Genomic DNA, 17,310 nt, shown 5'->3' on the forward strand with positions numbered 1-17,310 from the left:
AACAATCGTTTAGGCGATAAACTATGAAAGTTTGGGTGTTGAATGAACTTTTTGGATGGGCGAAATTGGGCTTGCACTTGTGGAGGAGAAATTTTGGAGCTATTTAAACGACGACCATGTGTATGACTAGCTACATGTATAATTGTTTATTGTCTATGGACTTAAATTGCACTTAAAATTTTGTACAGATAATATAATTTATATGCATATTTACTGCTGCAGTGCAAATTGTTTAAACTGTCTAGTCGTTGTCTGAACCGTCTAAATGCTAAATGGAGAGTGATCGCCCGTTTAGCGTTTTGCATCTAAGATAATACCGATTCAAACATATCCAGTGTACAAGATTTCAGGTAGAGAAAAAACATTTTATATTCATCTAATTAAAAATGTAATTTTTAAGATAATCATATACGAGTACCTTATGGCGTCCTCACCAGCAATAAACATGTTCGCTTGGTCGTAAACGATCATGGATTATAAGCTAGAATCGTATTTTTCTCTCACACCAAACCAGCCAGCAATAATAATTTACGATCGTTTCAGCCGAAACGAAGATATCACCGGCTTAGAAACAATAAAAAAAAGTAGTCAGCATTTCCACAAGATGGCGGAGGTGCTGTGAGAGGAAGTCTTCTAGGAGTCTGTGCGAGACTAGCGAGGTGTTCTTCCTCCTCCGTGGCCAATGAAATCTCATCTAGACTATCAATTTACAAACCATTGGGGATGTCATAGAAGTTTAAGTGACATTTTCAGATATTTTACCACCTCATCCTTTTTTGTTTTACCTCTTCATCACAGGCATTTACCTACGAAGTCATTGCTGATGGCCGGGGACAGCTGGAAATAAGTCTCGATTAGCATCAGTAATTAGGCAATCATGCTTATGACCTGTTAGTAGTAGGTCCAATGACCTTTCCTACTGGGTTAGTTCTTTTAGATAATAACGTCGTAACTACCGATTAATGTCCGTGTTCTCGAGCACGGTCACACAGACAGAACAACCGCCATGCCACTGCACGCCGCGAGCGCCGGCCGCGTGCTCGCGTACGTACGCCGTGGCACCAGCACCTGGCACCGGCGAGCGCGAGGGCGACGTGCTCGCGGCGTGCAGTGGCATGGCGGTTGTTCTCTCTGTGTGACGGTGCTCGCGACCCCTGTTCGCACGCGCGTCCACACGCTGGCTGCTCCTACTCGCTCGCGTGGCCGCGGCGGCGGCGGCGCCTGCTCGCGTGTCCTCGCTCGCCTACTCACGCACGTTCACGGAGATGGCCGCCGGCAGCACGGAGGCAGCAGCTGCGGGGCCCGTGAGGTCCACGTGGTGGCAGTGACGCGCGGTCGGGGCCGCGGCTGCCCGGGCGCACACGCCCATGGCGGTGGCGGGGCGCCGGCGCCGGCGAAGAGCGTGGCCGAGGATGGGTGCTCCCGGTGTGCCTTGTTACGTTGCAGCTGGTCGTGCTGACGGTGAGGCGTGGGTTGGCTCGGCTACAGCGGAACGGCGGCGGCAGATTGCGAGCTCGCGTCCGGCGACCATGGCGGCCGTGCCCGCGACGAGCAGGGAGAGCGAGAGGGAGAAGAAGAGGGCTAGGGCGAGAGAGTGGAGGCGAGCGCGAGCTTGGCTAAGCCTTAAGGCGTGCGGGGCGGTAGCGCTCCTGGTCGCCATGGTGTAAGCCTACGTGCGGCCGGCGTAGTCCGCAAACTTCTAGAAGCCTTGTCAATGTACATACGGCCGGCCGGTTACTGACTTAAAGGGAAAGAAGCTAGCAACAGCCAACAAGTCTATGGGCTTGTACACGACAGGGCCATGCATGCACGTAAGCGTGTTCACGACATGCTAAATGGAAGAAGCTAGCAAGTGCAGCATTCATGCACATATATACGACCGGAGCTGGTTGCGGTATGTACGTGCATGTGCCAGTTCTGTCGAAGCCGGAGGAGCCGCGCACGCCGCCGGAGAGTCGCAGGAAGCCGGAAGAGCCACCGGGGAGAGTCACACGGAGCTGGAGGAGGACGCCGCGATTGGAGATGTACCCGTCGCCGGTCGCAGAGCACAAGATGCAAAGGCGAAGACGAAGGCAAGAGCGTAGCTGTGTGTCACGGCTGTCGTACATGCGCATGGAGGAACGGAGGCAGGCATACATGCATACACATGAAGACCGGACGTCGGATGAACCAGGTTCCGGACGTGGCTGCTGTACACGCGCAAAGACAGGAGGCCGAAGCCGCAGCACGCATGCATGCGTGTGTGCGTTTGAAGATAGTGCTGCGTCCACCTGGACCCGGAGGTGCGCGGGGGGAACCACGTCGGTTAAAAAATTAAAACAAAGGGTAAGGGTTAGGAATACGCCACTAACAAAGATTATAGATCCAAAAATTCACTTTTAGAGTTGATGGATCTAAGTAAAACTAAAGCGCAAGTTGATGGACCACCCATACATTTAACTCTTTAATTTATACCAGCGCCATTTCATACTCTCTCTCGTAGTCGTAGGGTCTACGTCTTCATTTTTCTAACGTTAGTAAATTATCTTTAGTTATTAGAAGGTTATCCCAAATATGCAGGCCAACTTTTTGCACGTCAAAGATGCATCAATCGTAACAGTATAATCAATGCAAAAAAAAAAGGTTACACTTACTAACAGCCGTTGAACTGATCAACCCTTATTAGCTACAGAAAAGATGTGAATAGCAAGAACTTAGTTTACACGGCAAACAAACCATGGGAAGCTAAGCTCGTGACGAAGTGTTGTCCTGATGCTGGCCCATTGCTATATATATACAACATAACGACATGGAAACTAGCAAGGAGACATTAAATACCACATCATCACTCTTGCAGCAGCTACCTGCCCTGCCCACCTCTTTGTCATGGAAGAGAAAGCACTCCTCTGTGCTCTCGTCTTCATCTTGCTGTTGACGTCGGTGGTGGCGATCCGGCCGGAGAGGTCGCCGGCGGCGGTGGCGAGGAGAGCCACCCTGGAGAATGGCCTTGGACGGACTCCACAGATGGGGTAACCGATCTTTTAGCCTTATAATGTTGTGTGATGTTACTTTTCAGGGTTTTTCTTTTTCAAGTACATGAACATGCATGTGCCCTTTTGGTGACAAGGTTTTTATTTTTTTCTATGAAATATCTGGATTATATTTCCTGGTTCTCTCTCTGTTCCTTTTCACTCCTCTGATACTTTCAAAGATCAAAGGTCTGTTTCTTTTAATTTGCAGTGTTGTGGTGTTTAAAAACATGTAAAATGCACACACATCCTTTTTTGTATAAAACTCTCTTTCGCCCTTGTGTCCTTGATTCGTGTTAGAAAGCATGTGTGCATTGGTTGGAATATGCATTCTCAAACGGAGTCCTGTCAGCATTCAGCACTAGAAATAAAGTACTCAGTCTGTTTTTTTTAAAAAAAAAATATCTTAACTAAATATATGGCACATTCAGGTGGAATAGTTGGAATCACTTCGCCTGCAATATAAACGAAGACATAATTCGACAAATCGGTAAAACATACACTCCTCCAGCATTGAATAAGTTGCGATTGCATCACAAAATCTTGCATAAATCATGATATGTATGTGCAGCTGATGCGATGGTGGATACTGGCCTCGCAAAGCTTGGTTATGACTATATAAACATAGGTAGTCTCTTGAGATTTGTTATCCTGTCCTCTTTTCGTTTATCTGCTTCTCAGTTTCGGTTGAAAAAGAAATTTGAGAATTCTACATTTTTGTTGTGATGCTGCAGATGATTGTTGGGCAGCATATGATAGGGACTCCCAGGTGCGCACTGCAGTAATGTAGAATTATATATGTTGCTTAGCAAAGTAAAACCGGATGGATCAACATGACATTGCTGAAATGGCTACATTGGTAAACTGAACAGCTTTGTTACTTTCCAGGGTAATCTTGCCGCAAATCCATCAACATTCCCATCAGGAATAAAGGCCCTGGCAGACTATGTGCACGAGAAAGGGCTCAAGCTCGGAGTCTACAGTGATGCAGGGTACGCATAATAAATATAATTAAGAACCACAAGCTGAAGGACAGATAACATTAGCTGGCAGAGATAGGAACTCAATGAAAGAAAATAACTTCAGTTCAATGGATTTCTCCTTTCAGGTCACGAACTTGCAGCAATCAGATGCCTGGTTCGCTCGGATATGAAGAGCAAAATGCAAAAACCTTCGCATCTTGGGTACATTTTGTGCCATCTAGCTAGATTGAAACTTTGTAAATTGTGAAAATTGAAATCAAGGCCTTTCTTTCTTGCCTGAACTGATTTTTTCCCCTTTTTTATGAAAATAATCTAAGGGAGTTGACTACTTGAAGTATGACAACTGCAATGACCAGGGATTGAGTCCGCAGCCAAGGTGAGCATCGACTAGCACTAGATTTTAACAGTTCCTCCTTATCGTGCTACTTTGAGAGACTGAAATTGCTTGCGACAAAATTCAGATATATCAACATGAGCAAAGCCCTTCTGAATTCTGGGAGGAATATTTTCTTCTCCCTTTGTGAATGGTAACTGTTGCTCTTTTTCTTTTTAACAGATGACCGAATTTTGTGTTTGAAATTTGAACTCAATTGTTTGGTTTTGAAAATGTTGTTGTGTAGGGGTGTGAATGACCCAGCAACATGGGCAAGTGGTGTAGGAAACAGTTGGAGAACAACCGGTGACATCCAGGACAATTGGGGAAGGTGAACACTATGTACACCCTTTCTTTTAGTGAAGGACCGGAAACGGCGACCAGAGTGGGGTGAATGGGAGTCTCAAATTTCTTTCGAAATCTTCGACAAATTTTAATCCCCAAAAAGCATACACGATAGACTTGATGACCACGACCCTAGAGAAGGGTGGATGCTCCCTCAGAACACAGCGGGTCACCACAAAGCAAACGGAACACAGATCGGAGCCCAAACGAGCAAAGAACAGCACTGCCCCTGCAAATATCGGACACGTCCGGTATTATGTCGGACACGTCCGGTATTTTCGGACACGTCCAGTATGATCTCGGACACGTCAGGTATTTTCAGCAGCAAGCTGACCCAAAGAGAAAAATCCAAAACCCTGTCAAACGGTGTCCAAAAATCATGAAATTTTAACCATAGCTCTTTAGACACCAAGGGAAGATCTCCACCAAATTTCAGCTCAAAACTCCAAAGTGAGAAATATCGGACACGTCCTATATCATATCGGACGCGTCCGGTATGAGCGAGCAGTTTCTCGGGGAAAATCAAATCAAGCCATAACTTGATCAAATCAACTCCAAATGACTTGAAACTTTGCACAAGGGTTCACAAGCGAGTAGAAAGGCAACCTCTAAAGGATCATGGCCCGAGACAAACTCTAGCTCCGTGAATCGAAGGAATTGAAGAATCCCCAAAAAATAGGTCAAGAACTAAAGTTGTCCGGATCTGCGATCTCGTGAGGAATTAGTGGATTTTCTTCGGTGGAAAGCTTCTACTCATGTCATTAATCGATCCAAGGCAACAAGAACGAACCAAAACCATCCCAAAACGAAGAAACGAGAGGGAAAACAAGAAGGGATAAAAGGAGCTCGTGAAGAACACCAAAATCACATCAAGAACACAACTAAATCATGAATCCCGGATGACATACGGTGGTTACGGCCACCGATTCCTTCAAAACCAAGTCACAATTTGAGTTGTGGACCTCTCTCATACATGGAAGCAAACTAGAGGAAGAAACCCTAAAGGAGAAAATGAAAACTAGAGGAGGTAAGGGAGATGGGGGCTCCCTCATCCTATTTAACAGGGCTATTACACATTCCCAGTTTTGCCCCTGGATACAAATGAGTTGAACCGCTAAGCCCAAGGGCGTTGTTGTCCAACCCAGTGTAATCTTGATCCGACGGCCACCGCGCCTTCTCACCGGTAGCTTCGCCTCGACGTGAACTCCCCGATGCCGCCACATGCCGTCCGTCCCTCCTCGGAACCTCCGCCCGGGTTTTGAGGCCCAAACCCGTAAACCGTCCGTGGGTAGCGTACTCCATACGCGTTCCCCACCATCCGACGCGTGTCACCGCCGTCCTCGACCGGCCGGCCCGCCAAGTCCTCCTGAGCCTCGCTCGACTCACGCGTCCGCCGTCTTGACCCGGTCAACACCGTCACTCCATGTCTTCTTGCACTTGTCGATGTCCCAAGTGTCAGCCACCGCGGCTAGTCACCCGGCCTCTGGGTCCCTCGGTCCAAGCCTCACAGCTGTCCTTCATCGCTCCCAGTCTGTCGGCATGGCACGTCCTCCTTGACCTTCACCTCGCCGTCGACCACCGCATCCGAGCTCCACACCTGCACAACACAAGCCAAAAGACATGTCGCACACATAGCTTTCGCCATGGTAAGGTTAGTCACCACTCAACCCACTTCGTGGACCACATTGACAATCACTCATCACAAAACAAACACACAAGGGTACTTGTCAACCTTGTGTTCGCAATCTCCCCCTTAATGAGTGCATTGTCAACACCAATACACGAACAGCTTGAGCAAAAGAAAAAGAAAAAGAAGAGAAAAGAAAGAACTCACCCAAATGACCAAAAGCCAAAGAAAAGCCAAGAACTGGGTCATTTGAAAGTGAGCAAAACTTGGTCCCCAAAGACATGGGCAACGGCTCGACACAACCAAGTAAAACAAAACTAGCCCTCAAGAAGAGGCAACGGGCTCAACGCCACTAGCAAAGCTCGAAAAGCCAAAAAACTGCTAGACCCTCTAGAAGAGGCAAATGCTCAACACATCTAGCAAAACACCTCAAATGCAAAACTGCTAGACCCTCCAGAAGAGGCAAAGGCTCAACACATCTAGCAAAACACCTCAAATGCAACTCCCCCTGAACAAGTGCAATCTCTCTCAAATGAATACATATCTCTCAACTTTAGGTGAATCTCTCTCAAATGAATGCATATCTCTTAACTTTAGGTGATATTGTGAGTGTGGAAACTTCTCCCCCTTGTTGACATATTCACTTATCAAGCTAGAGCCCAAGAATTGCAACTCCCCCTCAAAACAAGCTAGGAATGCAGAAATGCGTGAATGCAGAAGCTTCAAGATTATAGCAAGTAGATTGAAAGAATGCTCTAGTGGATGATGTCATGTATATATAGCAACACATACAAGTGCTAGCAAATGCTCAAGGTGACCAAATGAAACAAAATATGGCATTTAAGCAAGTTTGATCAAGTTTGAGCAATTTTAAAAGAGGGTTCACCACCAAAGGAGCACATAGCAAAAATAGACAGGAGATCGACCTTGTGCTACACATGTATGCAAAGTGAACTACCCCAAACAAAGTTCACACATCATGTCATGAGACAAACTTGTGGTTTGATCAAATTTTAGACACCAATTGAAATTTATCGGAGTTATGCAACGTATTACCAAAGTTTGTCAGACAAGTGTGTGCGGGAGGTTATCTGTGCCATCAAAACCTGACTTAGCGACCATGTCAAGCCTATGCCAAAGGCAATCAGAAGCTTAAGACAATGATCTCGGTATCCATTATAGAGCTCAAGTTCACCAATAAGTGCAATTTGGAGCTATCTCGATACTCTGACATAGGATAGTATAGACCCATCCCGATCTTTTCAAATCACAGAGTTTGATTTTCAAGTTTTAGCACAAATTCTAGTTTCTCAAGCAAGTGTGTAACTCAAAGTATGAGCCGTAGCAACTAAGCATATACATGAAGCAAGAAAAAGATCTCAACACATTCTACACATGCTAGTGCCACAAGTAGTGGTGAACACATTTCATGTTTCAACAAGTTTTAATCAAGTTCATAGTTTGGAAAACAAGCTTGGCTCATAACATGCATCAATTGATCAAAAGGAGCCTAAGCCAAAAGCACATCATTGTGTATCCATAACATCCCCAACAAGAGCATAGTGTCAATCTAGCTACTATAAGGATGAAGCTCAGGATGCAATATGATACATGATGATATGATATGCAAGAATGATATTAAAACAAAAACAAAGGCTAAACTATAAAGAAAAGCAAAACTAGAATACAACAACCAAAGTTCCCCTCCTCTAAAAAGGGAAACAAACTCCAAGCTCCCCTCGCAAGCGAGCAAACTGGGCTTGGTCAAGTGGTTTGGTGAAGATATCTGTGAGCTGGTTTTGGGTATCAATGTGGTGCAGATCGATATCACCTTTCTCATAGTGGTCACGCAAGATATCACCTTTCTCATAGTGGTCACGCAAGAAGTGAAAGCGAACTTCTATGTGCTTTGTCTTTGAGTGAAGGACTAGGTTTTTGGCTACACTTATGGTACTGGTGCTGTCACAAAACAAAGGCACTCGCCTAAACTCTAACCCAAAGTCTCTCAGAGTAGCTATCATCCAAAGCAACTGGGAACAACAAGCAGCAGCAGCAACATACTCAGCTTCTGTGGTGGATTGGGCGATGCTAGACTACTTGCGAGAAGACCAAGATACAAGAGAAGATCCAAGAAACTGATAAGTCCCCGAAGTGGACTTCCTCTCAACATGACAACCAGCATAGTCCGCATCAGAATACCCACAAAGAGAAAGAGAGGAGGAGGCTGAAAACTAAAGACCAAACTTGGGTGTGAAATGAAGGTACCTGAGGATCTGCTTGATGGCTTGACGATGAGACGTGCACGGAGAAGACTGAAAGCGCGCGCACAAGCAGACTGCGAACTAGATGTTCGGTCTCGTTGCCGTTAGGTACAGCAGGGACCTGATCATGCTTCAGTATTCCTTCTAGTCCACAGCTTCTCCCTCCTTGTCCTCATCTAGGGCCATCATGGTTGACATGGGCGTCGAAAGAGGCTTGGCCTCACCCATATCAAATTTCTTGAGCACATCCTTGGTGTACTTGCCTTGGTGCATGAACGTCCCCTCACGAGTTTGCTTGATTTGCAGCCCGAGGAAGAAAGTCAATTCGCCCATCATGCTCATCTCAAATTCCCTGCTCATAGTATCTGAAAACTTGGCAACAAGAGCATGAGAAGAGCCACCAAAGATTATATCATCCACGTATATCTGAACCAAAAGGATGTATGTGCCTTGCTTGAGGAGGAACAAAGTCTTATCTACGGAACCCATCCTAAAACCCTTATCAAGCAAGAAAGCTTTTAAACGCTCATACCAGGCTCTCGGGGCTTGTTTCAAACCATACAAGGCTTTGTGGAGTTTCAAAATATGGTTGAGGTACTTTGGATTTTCAAAGCCAGGGGGTTGCCTAACATAAACCTCTTCCTCTATGTACCCATTCAAGAAGGCACTCTTCATATCCATCTAATACAGCTTGAACCCTTTCGAAGCTACAAACGCTAAAAGAATCCTAATGGCTTCTAGACGGGCAACAGGAGCAAAGGTTTCTTCATAGTCTATTCCCTCTTTTTAGCAAAAACCCAGAGCCACTAATCTCGCCTTATTTCTCACCACCACCCCATCCTCACTCTACTTGTTCTTGTAAACCCACTTTGTACCTATGGGGTGGCACTCTGGTGGAGGTGGAACTAAAACCCACACTTGGTTCCGCTCAAAATTCTCTAACTCCTCGTGCATAGCACTAACCCAATCGGCATTAGATAGTGCGTGTCCAATATCTCAAGGCTCAAAAGAAGCTATGAAAGCAGAATGAGCGAAATGGGAAATATGATAAGACTTGGAACACGTTACCCTTTCGTCGATGTCGCCGATCATGGTCTGAGGAGGATGGCGTCGCTGGATATGTCGAGGTGCACCCAAAGACGAAGTCGCCTCCCCCTCATCCACAGCTGGGGCCTCCTCAGTTGATTGAGGAAGCGGCTCGCACGGACCCCATGAAGTAGAGGTGGAGGGCTCGGGGTCGTGAGCCGAAGTGGTCGAAGCTGGCTCGATCGGGGCAGCTGGTTGAGATGGCTTGGGATCATCCCAATCGATGTCATCGTCATCCTCAACGAAAATGCTATCACCCATCTCTTCATCACCTGCACATTCAAAGACAGAAATAGAAGAGGGCATGGTTTCATCGAAGGTGACTTCACAAGTCTCCACGACACGGTTAGTCTCAAGATTAAGCACACGGTACGCATATGAATGAGAAGCGTAACCGAGGAATATACCGTCCGAAGATCTAGATTCAAACTTGTCAAGATTACCTTGCTTAAGAATGAAGCACCTGCAACCAAAGACTCGAAAATGACTCACCTTGGGTGGACGCCCAAACCGCAACTCGTAGGATGTCTTCTTTAAGAAAGCACGAAGAAAAATGCGGTTTGAAACATGGCAGGCGGTGTTGATGGCTTTGGCCCAGTAACGCCTAGGAGTCCTATGCTCATCGAGCATCGTCCTGGCCATTTCAACCAAAGTCCGATTTTTGCGCTCAACAACACCATTCTGCTGAGGGACATAGGGCGAAGAAAACTGATGTTCAAGACCCAAGAAAGCACAGAAGGTGTCAAACTGAGAGTTTTTGAACTTAGTGCCATTGTCACTGCGGATAGCTCGTATGGCATTCTTTGGTAACTCAGTTTGCAACCTCAAGATCAAGTCACGAGCATGAGAAAACGCTTCGTCCTTGCCCTCCATGAAAAACACCCAAGAATAGCGAGAAAAATCATCCACGATCACAAGAACGTACCACTTCCCTCCCTCTGACCGAACATGAGCCGGACCAACAGTGTCCATATGGAGTAGCTCACCGGGTCTCGTGGTCATGACCTGAGTCACTGGAGGATGGGAAGCAGCCACCATCTTTCCATGACGATAGGGATGGCATACCAGATCCTTCTCAAACTTAAGTTTGGGCAATCCTCGGATCATGTCAAGAGAACTCAACCTCACTAGGAGATCGAAGCTCAAGTGACCAAGTCTCCTATGCCACTTCCACAAATCAGAAGAAGATCCGGCAACCAAACAGCGAGAAGAACCGAAAGACTAAGAGAAATCAGCTTTGAAAACTCGGCCAAAAGGAACGATCTGACAAACTAGATGTCCCTGAGAATCGAGCACACGATAAAGTCTAGTCTTAAAGTGCACCTCAAACCCATCTTGAAGGAGTTGCGAAACAGAGAGCAAATTGAAATGCAGGCTTCAAACCAAAGCAACGTCCTTCAAGATAAAAGACTCATTGACCCGAATGGTCCCACGAGACAGCACCTTACCTTTGCTATTGTCCCCAAATGTGATGTACTCCTTGTATTGCATGGGGTCGAGGCTGGAGAACCATTTGGAACTTCCGATCATGTGGCGCGAACAGCCGGAATCAACAAGCCACGTGTTCTCCAGGCCTCCGCTCTGCATCAATAGAAAGATAGGGGGTGAGCAAATGGCACAACACTGGGGTTAGTGAAATGAGGAGAATACTAGTGTTGAGTCATTTGCCCTGGAAAAGTGTTAGGAAAAACACCATACATGCTATGTCCCATTAGAGAGAAGCGATCACCACGTGGGGAAAAACGTGGTCCTCTAGGAGTGTGGGACTAAAAGCCATCGTCGTGAGGTCCAGAGTCATATAGATCATGACTTGGGCCACGTCGGGCACGACCACCACGTGGTCTCACCACCTGAGGCCTAGCACCTCGAGGCATTGCACCTCTAGGCCTAACATTGTGCCTCTGAACAGGCGGTACATGTATGCCATGGGGAGGACGGTACATGTTCCGGTTGTTCAACTCGTACTCGCACCGCTCATCTCTCTTCCTCCTAAAGCAAAACTCAGCCAAATGACCATCTCTATGGCAATAGTCACAGTGGTACCTCACTCTCTCTCTTGGGTGGTGGTTGACTCACTCTCTTATGGATGTGGTTCACTCTCTGAGGCTTTTTGGCTTTAGGAAGGGGTGCACTAGAGATGTTGGGTAGAGTATCGAGTGAGTTCCGAAAGTGGTTCGGTTTGGGAACCCAAACTTGCTTGGATGGTGGAGCTTTTGGTAGTTCTTCAAACACACCATCTTTGATCATAGGCTTGGTAGGCTCTGGTGGAGGGATCTTGATCAATTTGGGAGTGTTGGTGGGTTTCTCACTTGGGTTCAAACCACTATGTTCACCAACCTTGCCATAGACATGCTCACCCTTCTCACCTATAGCAAAGCCTACTCCCAATGAGTCAGTTCCCCGCCTGAACTGGCTCACCATCATGCCCAACTGGGGCTCACTGCACGACACCTAGCTCAAGATGGACCAAAGTTGTGTGTTTTCTTCCTCGGTTCCCATCTTGTCGTGCCTGTAGGACTCAAGCTCCAACACCAAAGCTTCACATCGAACACATGTAGTGGTGGTGCTATCTGAGTTGGCCTTCTCAAACTCAGCAAGTTTGGCAACCTTCTCTGCCAACTCAGATTGCAAGCCTGAGCAGGACTTGCATGCACCGAGCAACCCAGAACGAGACTTCAGCTCATCACATTCATCAAGCAAAATAGCATACATGGATTGCAAGTCAGAGAGGTTAGACATGTGTATAGCACACTCATCGCACTCCTCCTCCTCTAACACCACTACACCACTCTTGGCAAGCTCCAACTCCTTCAAAGCAACCTCTAGCTGGTCCTTAAACTCTTTTCTCTCGCGGGCAGCACGCTTAAGCAACTTATCTTGACTCATCAATGTATCATTCATAGTATCAAGCTCAAGCATAAGTGAGTCAAGTGTGGGCGGTACCTCATTTTCGTCGTCGTCGACGTCGATGTCCTTTTTGAGCTTTGCTCCACCGTCAACCGCCATAGTGCAAAACCCACCACGGTTTGCACCGGCGACAAAGCAGAGACCGTTGAGCTTGTCCTCGCGCTTCTTCTTGGACTCATCGTCGGTCGAGGGAGAAGAAGAGTGATCATCGTCGGAGTCGTGGTCGAGGTCGCTGAGGGAGGCGAGGAAGGCGCATTCTTGAGCTTTGGCCTTCCTGCGGTACGCCTTCTTGATAGCCTCCTTGTCGAAGCCGCCCTTGGCCTTGTGCTTGCCGGAGGTGTAGTCGCGCTTATCCTTGCGCTTGCTAGAGTCGTACTTATTGGTGAAGGGCTTCTTCTTGGGGCAGTGCGTGACAAAGTGGTCTGGATCTCCACATCCATAGCATCCCTCCTTCGGGCCACCACTGCGTCGGCGGTTCAAACGGTTGTTGTGAAACCGAGAGAACCGACTGATGATGAGTGCCAACTCATCATCCCCAAGAGACTCCAGCTGCTCCTCTGTGACTGACATCAAGCACGACAAAGAGAAAGAAGCTTGTGAAGGGTTAGTCAATGAACTTGAACCACTACCTGAGACCAAAGCCATGGTTGGTGCAGAAGGATTCTTGAGCTTGGCTTGGGTTTGGTAGTTGATCTCTGTGGACTTGAGCTTGCTGAAAAGCTCATCGACGGTGAGGGTGTCGTAGTTGGCTGACTCGATGATCGCCGACACCTTCACATCCCATACCTTTCGATCAAGGGCATAGAGAAGCTTGAGCGCCCTCTCATGATCACTATAAGGTATGTTGGCCTTGTTCGCTTTCATTTTGTTGACGATAGTCTAAAAGCGGGAAAACATGGCATCGATGGACTCGCCATCAAGCTGAGAGAAGTTCTCGTACTCGCGTTTGTACATCTCGTAGAGTCTGGTCTTGACCTGTGCGTTCCTCTCGTGATAGCTCTAAAGCCTCACCCAGATCTCTCGAGCTGTAGTACAATCGGAGACACACTCGAACTCAGAAAGCGAAAGACTCGAGGAAAGCACACTGCGAGCTTTGCTATTTGCGTTGTGCCGATCCTTGTGATCCTGGGTGGTACGGGCCGCAACAGGGAGCACAACATACGTAGCATCCTCGCAAATTTCCCAAATGAGCCAATCAATCCCCTGGAGATGCGCAGACATGCGGATCTTCCAATAAGGATAGTTGGACCCATCAAAGTGCGGTGGTTTGCCGGAACCACGCTCTATGTCGCCTTCGTGGATCACGGACCGATTAAGGTGGAATGATCCTTAACCGGCTCCGATACCAATTGAAGGACTGGAAACGACGACCAGAGGGAGGGGGTGAATGGGAGCCTCAAATTTCTTTCAAAATCTTCGACCACTGTCCCAATTTTAATCCCCAAAAAGCATACACGATAGACTTGATGACCACGACCCTAGAGAAGGGTGGATGCTCTCTCAGAACACAGCGGGTCACCACAAAGCAAACGGAACACAGATCGGAGCCCAAACGAGCAAAGAACAGCACTGCCCCTACAAATATCGGACACGTCCGGTATTATGTCGGACACGTCCGGTATGATCTCGGACACGTCAGGTATTTTCAGCAGCAAGCTGACCAAAAGAGAAAAATCCAAAATCCTGTCAAACGGTGTCCAAAAATCATAAAATTTTAACCATAGCTCTTTAGACACCAAGGGAAGATCTCCACCAAATTTCAGCTCAAAACTCCAAAGTGAGAAATATCGGACATGTCCTAGATCATATCGGACGCATCCGGTATGAGCGAGCAGTTTCTCAGAAAAAATCAAATCAAGCCATAACTTGATCAAATCAACTCCAAATGACTTGAAACTTTGCACAAGGGTTCACAAGCAAGTAGAAAGGCAACCTCTAAAGGATCATGGCCCGAGACAAACTCTAGCTCCGTGAATCGAAGGAATTGAAGAATCCCCAAAAAATAGGTCAAGAACTAAAATTGCTCGGATCTGCGATCTCGTGAGGAATTAGTGAATTTCCTTCGGTGGAAAGCTTCTACTCATGTCATTGATCGATCCAAGGCAACAAGAACGAACCAAAACCATCCCAAAACGAAGAAACGAGAGGGGAAACAAGAAGGGACAAAAGGAGCTCGTGAAGAACACCAAAATCACATCAAGAACACAACTAAATCATGAATCCCGGAGGACATACGGTGGTTACGGCCACCGATTCCTTCAAAACCAAGTCACAATTTGAGTTGTGGACCTCTCTCATACATGGAAGCAAACTAGAGGAAGAAACCCTAAAGGAGAAAATGAAAACTAGAGGAGGTAAGGGAGATGGGGGCTCCCTCATCCTATTTAACAGGGCTATTACACATTCCCAGTTTTGCCCCTGGATACAAATGAGTTGAACCGCTAAGCCCAAGGGCGTTGTTGTCCAACCCGGTGTAATCTTGATTCGACGGCCACCGCGCCTTCTCACCGGTAGCTTCGCCTCGACGCGAACTCCCCGATGCCGCCACGTGCTGTCCGTCCCTCCTCGGAACCTCCGCCCGGGTTTTGAGGCCCAAACCCGTAAACCGTCCGCAGGTAGCGTACTCCATACGCGTTCCCCGCCATCCGACGCGTGTCACCGCCGTCCTCGACCGGCCGGCCCGCCAAGTCCTCCTGAGCCTCGCTCGACTCACGCGTCCGCCGTCTTGACCCGGTCAACACCGTCACTCCATGTCTTCTTGCACTTGTCGATGTCCCAAGTGTCAGCCACCGCAGCTAGTCACCCAACCTCTGGGTCCCTCGGTCCAAGCCTCACGTCCGTCCTTCACCGCTCCCAGTCTGTCGGCACGGCACGTCCTCCTTGACCTTCACCTCGCCGTCGACCACCGCATCCGAGCTCCACACCTGCACAACACAAGCCAAAAGACATGTCGCACACATAGCTTTCGCCATGGTAAAGTTAGTCACCACTCAACCCACTTCGTGGATAACATTGACAATCACTCATCACAAAACGAACACACAAGGGTACTTGTCAACCTTGTGTTCGCATTTAGATCAGTCATCAGTGAACATGAGTACATTATACCTTGACAAGCTAAAGCTGTGCTAGCGATATGTGCAAGATTTTGGTGAAGTTCACAAGGAAGGAACTTCTAGTCGTTTACTTCAGACAATTGGCTAGCTTTACCATTTGGCAGCATGAACATGCCCTACTCGCTACTCATGCTGGTAATGGTATCCGTATCAATATCTGATGATGCATCTTTTTCCTTGTAATGTTTCAGCATGACGGCCATTGCCGATGCTAATGACAAATGGGCATCATATGCACGGCCTGGTGGATGGAATGGTTAGTCTAGTCCTCGGGGCTTAGAGACTTTGGGCTTGCCTTTTCTTGAATTCAGAGTGAGATGCAATTTATTTATGCTTTCAGACCCGGACATGCTGGAAGTCGGAAACGGGGGGATGTCAACAGAAGAGTACCGCTCCCATTTCAGCATATGGGCTCTAGTGAAGGTAATGACATTTGTAACCATCAATCAGTACAATAGAACTGCCGTTTTTCATGACCATGGCGCTGAACTGCCGTGGTGCAGGCACCTCTTCTGATTGGCTGCGACATCCGCTCGATGAGTAACGATACCAAGGAAATCCTCAGCAATCATAACGTCATCGCGGTTAATCAAGGTAAAGGAAATAGCTGTGTTCATTCATTCATTTCTCTAATTATGAAATATGAGATGATATGATAGTGAGCTTCAACGATTGGTGAATTGTTCAGATGTGCTTGGGGTGCAAGGGCACAAAGTGCTACAAGATGGAGACCAAGAAGTAAGTAAACAAGGTTGGCCGAATGCCATGAGTAAACTAGCTGGTTTATAATACATTCATGATCTTGTGATCAGGTTTGGGCTGGTCCATTAAGTGGAGGGAGAGTTGCAGTTGTTCTATGGAACAGAGGGTCTGATGAAGCATCCATTACTGCCAGCTGGAGCAGCATTGGTCTTAATGAACCCACCGTCGTCGATGCTCATGATCTGTGGACCGTAAGCTTGCATTTTCTCTGATCATAGACAAGTTCTACCATAGCATAATCTTTTTTTCTTTTTTGTTGCAAGGAATTCTCAAACTTATTTTGTGTGTGTGATTATTTTTTTTGTTTGGTTGCAGGGTGAGGTTACATCATCGGTGCAAGGACAACTGAAGGAGGCAGTAGATACTCATGCTTGCAAGATGTATGTGTTGACTCCAAAGTAGCTAGAACCGATTCTCACCGGTGCGTGAACCTGTCTAGATCATCAAATTCAGGTGTCCCGGAGAGGGAGAATGACAAGAAATTCATAAAAGACTGTACGCCTTAACCTGAACAAATAGGATAGGAGCAAATGAAGCGAGCATATTGTGGTGTGGTCATTGAATGTAAATGCATGTGTGATTGTGAAAAGGTGAGAAGTAACTATACCAAGCCTCCTGATCTCTGCTGTTGCAAAAAATGAGCATTCCCTGATGCCCTGCCAACAGAATCTCACCATTGTGACTAGCTCAAGAAGGCCTTGCATGCATATAAGCCTATAAGAGGGTGAGACCCTGTCCACCATGGTAGGTGCTTGAGTATGGACAGCTGGCTGCACAAGTTTAGATGGTACTTAAAGAGTCAGAGAAGATGCCACACTATGGTAGCTTACATGCACATTCAG

The 17,310-nt window shown here is 47.2% G+C and overlaps 1 protein-coding gene across 1 annotated transcript; it reads left to right on the forward strand.

Moving 5' to 3' along the window:
- The first annotated feature begins 2,865 nt into the window (after positions 1–2,865).
- LOC136543920 (alpha-galactosidase-like) lies at positions 2,866–17,054 on the forward strand. Its single transcript, XM_066536237.1, has 15 exons — positions 2,866–3,008; positions 3,440–3,498; positions 3,580–3,636; positions 3,743–3,777; positions 3,897–4,000; positions 4,117–4,192; positions 4,309–4,367; positions 4,453–4,518; positions 4,612–4,695; positions 15,898–15,962; positions 16,047–16,129; positions 16,210–16,300; positions 16,395–16,444; positions 16,519–16,659; positions 16,784–17,054. Exons 1-15 carry the CDS (start codon positions 2,866–2,868, stop codon positions 16,868–16,870), a joined length of 1,200 nt encoding a protein of 399 aa, XP_066392334.1. The 3' UTR covers positions 16,871–17,054.
- The last annotated feature ends 256 nt before the right edge of the window (positions 17,055–17,310 follow it).

This window comes from Miscanthus floridulus, chromosome 3 (assembly GCF_019320115.1).
Source record: "Miscanthus floridulus cultivar M001 chromosome 3, ASM1932011v1, whole genome shotgun sequence".
Taxonomy (NCBI): Eukaryota; Viridiplantae; Streptophyta; class Magnoliopsida; order Poales; family Poaceae; genus Miscanthus; species Miscanthus floridulus.

Coding starts and splice junctions, on each gene's coding strand:
- LOC136543920 (XM_066536237.1), top strand. CDS start 2,866: ATGGAAGAGAAAGCACTCCTCTGTGCTCTCGTCTTCATCTTGCTGTTG. Junction 4,001..4,116: donor GGAGTCTACAGTGATGCAGG/GTACGCATAATA, acceptor TTCTCCTTTCAG/GTCACGAACTTGCAGCAATC. Junction 15,963..16,046: donor ACGGCCTGGTGGATGGAATG/GTTAGTCTAGTC, acceptor TTATGCTTTCAG/ACCCGGACATGCTGGAAGTC.